We start from the raw sequence: 3831 nt of genomic DNA on the forward strand, positions 1-3831 counted from the left end.
ATTAGCTACCTCCCATTCCCCATTCCTTGATCCTCCAATAAAAGATTGAGGAAATATGTAGTTTACTCTTTCTCTCTCTCTACTAGAATCAGAGGAGCACACATTAAGGCTTTTTAAGCACTGTCTCTGAGTCTTTCTTCTTTTATTATATTCCCTCTTTCTCTATATCCCCTTCACCCATTTTCCCTCAGTTCCTAACTCTCTTTCTCAGGTGTCCACCTAGGAATAGATTAATTCATGGCTACAGGCAGGCACAACTCATACCTGTCCCAAAGATTTTAGTTTTCATTAGTGGTAGAAGGTAGAAGGGGGACAGAAAATAGATTTTAGTTAATTGGAAAAAAAAATAAATTAAGAAAAAGATCTTTTCAACCACAGGTGTCAAATACATAGCCTGCAACATTCCCAGGTCCTGCATGAACCAGGGGAAAAGGTAATTGGAAAATAGTTAACAAAAGAAAATGACAAACAGATAATTATATGATATTTTAAAATGTGAGCTTTAGGCATCCTCATGTACAGATTGAGGCGAATAAAAAATCATCCCTCCTCTAAAGTATATGCTGTTGGTGTCTGACTTCCCCAAGGTCACTTCCCCACTTCACAATTCTATCTCTCCCCGCTGCTCTCCATTCAGAACATCCCCATAGTCTAGGAGAGGAAGTTGGGATACCCCTAAGGTTTGTAACAATAAAATTGCATGAAATAAAAGGAAACTAAGGCCAGAGATGATCTCTCTATGAACCTGCTGCCCATTAGTGTGATTATGAGACTGAAGGTTTTGTCATCGATACATAGGAAAGTCAGACCAGTGAATTAATTGGGCATCAGGAATTCTACTGTGGACCCAGTTACTGGAGGCTAAAGCCAATCATCCCTTTACATGGATAAGAATCAGGTTTCATAGCAGCCATACTTTCATGTGACTTTTTATGCCACAAAGAGGAAAAATATAGGTGCAATGGTGAATCTCTGTGTGTGAAAGGAGACAAAGTTTACATCCTCCTTTCCATCTCCAGAATATCCCTGCCAAACAGGATCAAGGCCAGCCCTGTTGCGTGACCATAGCTTATACTCCAACCAAGAATTAAAAACATTCTGTGGGTCCATAGCACCAAGGGAAAGGGATGGAAGGAAAGATTATGGAGCAGTCATTGAACCTGCAGTCCTAGAAGTTGGGAGAAAAAGAAGGTTGTATGCTACTAGGACAGAAGAGAATAATACAATATCAATAACAAGGATGATGATGACAATTCACATGTTTTTGTGCCTAACATGTAAAAAGTACTTTCCCCACATAAAATCCTATTATATACAGAGCAAATATTATGCACTTTTCGAGATGAAGAAGCTGAGGATGTGAAAGGAGGAGACACACTTACCACACAGATAATAGACAGAGGAGGAATGATTAAATCCAAGTTTCATGATTCTGAGTAGAAGGTTCCTTCTACCACAATGCAATGTGCCATGGGACCACGGAGGCAGAATGTCACTTATGTCTATTTCTCTCCATGTCTATTTCTGCCAGGGAAAGAGAGAGCCCAACACAAAGTTGGGGGCCCAATCAAGCTACTCACCATAGATCATAAGAGTCTTGTTTGCAGTGCGCGTCAAGCCAGTAAATGAGTTAGTTGCAATACAGGTATAGTTTCCGATATGATTCAGGGATGTAATAATAGAAAATGAGGCTGAGTTGTTGACAGATTTTCCATTCTGTAACCAAGTGAATTGTGCTGGTGGGTTAGAATCAGCAACACAGCTCAAGGTAACATTTATCCCCGTTGCGAACTGATCGCTTATATGGTCAATTGTGGCAATATCTGGGCCATCTGGGGGAAAAAGAAGGATTCCATATTTAGATTATGGCAGAAAAGAAGGGCATCTCCTAGTCTGTAACCCATCACCAGGGACCACTGTGATGCTCCTTTGAGCTGGGAAATTCACAGCTCCTCCTCTACTTTTACAGTTTGGATCTGAACTTGGAAGATCTTAGGGCTTTCTCCAGTTCAGCACTCTGGATGGCCACCCTCCACCAGAACACATGACAAGGCCAATCTGGGCTCCCTAAAGATGAAGGGTTTTGGGAACCTCAGAGCCTAGCTCTTTAGTTCTCAGAGAAGGGACTGAATTAGCCTGGCCTCTGGGAACACACCACCAGGCTATAAGCATGGAACATATAGGAAGAAGCAATATACTTACAGGCAACATCCAGTGTAAATGGATCACTCCTATTGCTATAAAATGGATTCCGGATTTCACACTCATATGGCCCTTTGTTATCTCTTCTTGTGAGCCTGCTGAGAGTGAGTGTCCTCTTATCTGGCGACAGCTGTATCATGCTACCAGCTGGGGCAACTCTGTTTATGAACCACTGGTAAGTGTGAATTTGACCTGTAGCCTGGCATGTCAATGAGAAGTCCTTGGTCTCCACTGCAGTAATGTTGGAGGTGACAATGGTAGGTTTGGACAGTGGCGCTGCGCAGAGAATAGACAGAAAATGACTGTGTTGGTTCTTTTTCTTACCTTATAACCAAATAAGTGGTTTGGAAGTGGCCTGTCTAAGACCTTGGCAGGCTGGAGGCCAGACACCAAGAACCTGTGATTTCAATAGCAAAGCTCCCCCCTTTCTCTGGTGCAGATCTCATCTCCTCCAGGCCTTAGGAAAAGTTCAGCTTCAGTTCCTGTGACTGACAAAGACATTCACATGGGGTCCAAGCCCCGGGTGCTCAGTCTTTCTGGGCTGAGGCAAGCAGGACTGGGGATGACAGACCCCTTCATCCAGCACCTGGGCTTGGATTTGAGGCCTTTATAGCTTGGCAGAACCACCAAGAGTTTATGATTCCTTGGCCTGGGCTTTCGGAAGCCAGTGTTCCTTACCTTGACAGCTTGATAAGGATATTGGGAGAGGTTGGTGTGGATAGACTAGGGACAGGCCACAGGGAGACTGTGCTCAGAAAGGGAAACATTACTTTAATTCTGAAGAGAAAAGAAAAGGAAAGGCAGAGAGTGGAAATAGATCAGTTAGTATCAGGGAACAAAAGGAAGAGCCTCAGGCTGGGAGTCAGGTCAGACCTGGTTCAAGTCTGGAGATTTCAAACCCACAATAACATCTCTGGTGCCTAGGACATGATTTGTCCACAGGAAGTAGTGCCTACCCTTTACAGAAGATTCTGGAATTCCCTGCTTTGGCCTCTCCCTTTTCCTTAGGTGTTTCCTACCCTATAAGATAAGAATGAGAATGTTGAAGGTGATCTTCAAGCTCAGATATGGTTTTATGCTGGGAATCTAAACTAATGGGGAATAATTTTCCCAGAGTCTTCATGGCCCAAGGAGAGACCTTTCCTTATCTCTAGTTGGAAGTAAGGCCTTGCCACTGAGAGAGATATGTATGCCAGAGCAATCTCTGGGGCACATGCATGAGGATCGTCAGGCCTCTGTCCTGGGTCATCCATGGCCAGCTGTCTTAAAAATAATTTCCAAATTGATAGTCATAAGTTAGAAATATTTCAGCTTCCTTGACCTTTCTCCTTGTTATTTTGGTAGAGCTTGCACTCCATCCCTGGGTCTCCATTGGGAAGTTTAATGTGAGGAAGAGTGAGCTTCCCATTTGTATCCAGTAAAGCCAAGTGACACTGGCCAGGACAGTGACAAATCTGAGGTCAGCTACCTACCTTTTGTAGTGGGGGGAGAATATGAAGGAACAGTGAGCATTCTCCTGGGCATGAAGGCCATGGTAGGACTTTTTGGAAGGTGTTTTGGCAGCATCAATGGATACAGTGCCTGACATGACATAGTGACTAGTGGTAGCCTAAGTGGGAGAAAGACCTA

The 3831-nt window shown here is 43.6% G+C and overlaps 1 protein-coding gene across 1 annotated transcript; it reads right to left on the reverse strand.

Annotated features, from left to right (window-relative positions):
* Positions 1 to 1528: 1528 nt before the first annotated feature.
* Positions 1529 to 2503, reverse strand: LOC130458903 (carcinoembryonic antigen-related cell adhesion molecule 1-like). The gene is made up of 2 exons (XM_056825919.1): positions 2203 to 2503; positions 1529 to 1832 (listed from the first exon to the last, which is right to left on the reverse strand). Exons 1-2 carry the CDS (start codon positions 2339 to 2341, stop codon positions 1573 to 1575), a joined length of 399 nt encoding a protein of 132 aa, XP_056681897.1. The 5' UTR covers positions 2342 to 2503; the 3' UTR covers positions 1529 to 1572.
* Positions 2504 to 3831: the final 1328 nt, after the last annotated feature.

The sequence above is a fragment of the Monodelphis domestica genome, chromosome 4 (assembly GCF_027887165.1).
Source record: "Monodelphis domestica isolate mMonDom1 chromosome 4, mMonDom1.pri, whole genome shotgun sequence".
In the NCBI taxonomy this organism is placed as follows: Eukaryota; Metazoa; Chordata; class Mammalia; order Didelphimorphia; family Didelphidae; genus Monodelphis; species Monodelphis domestica.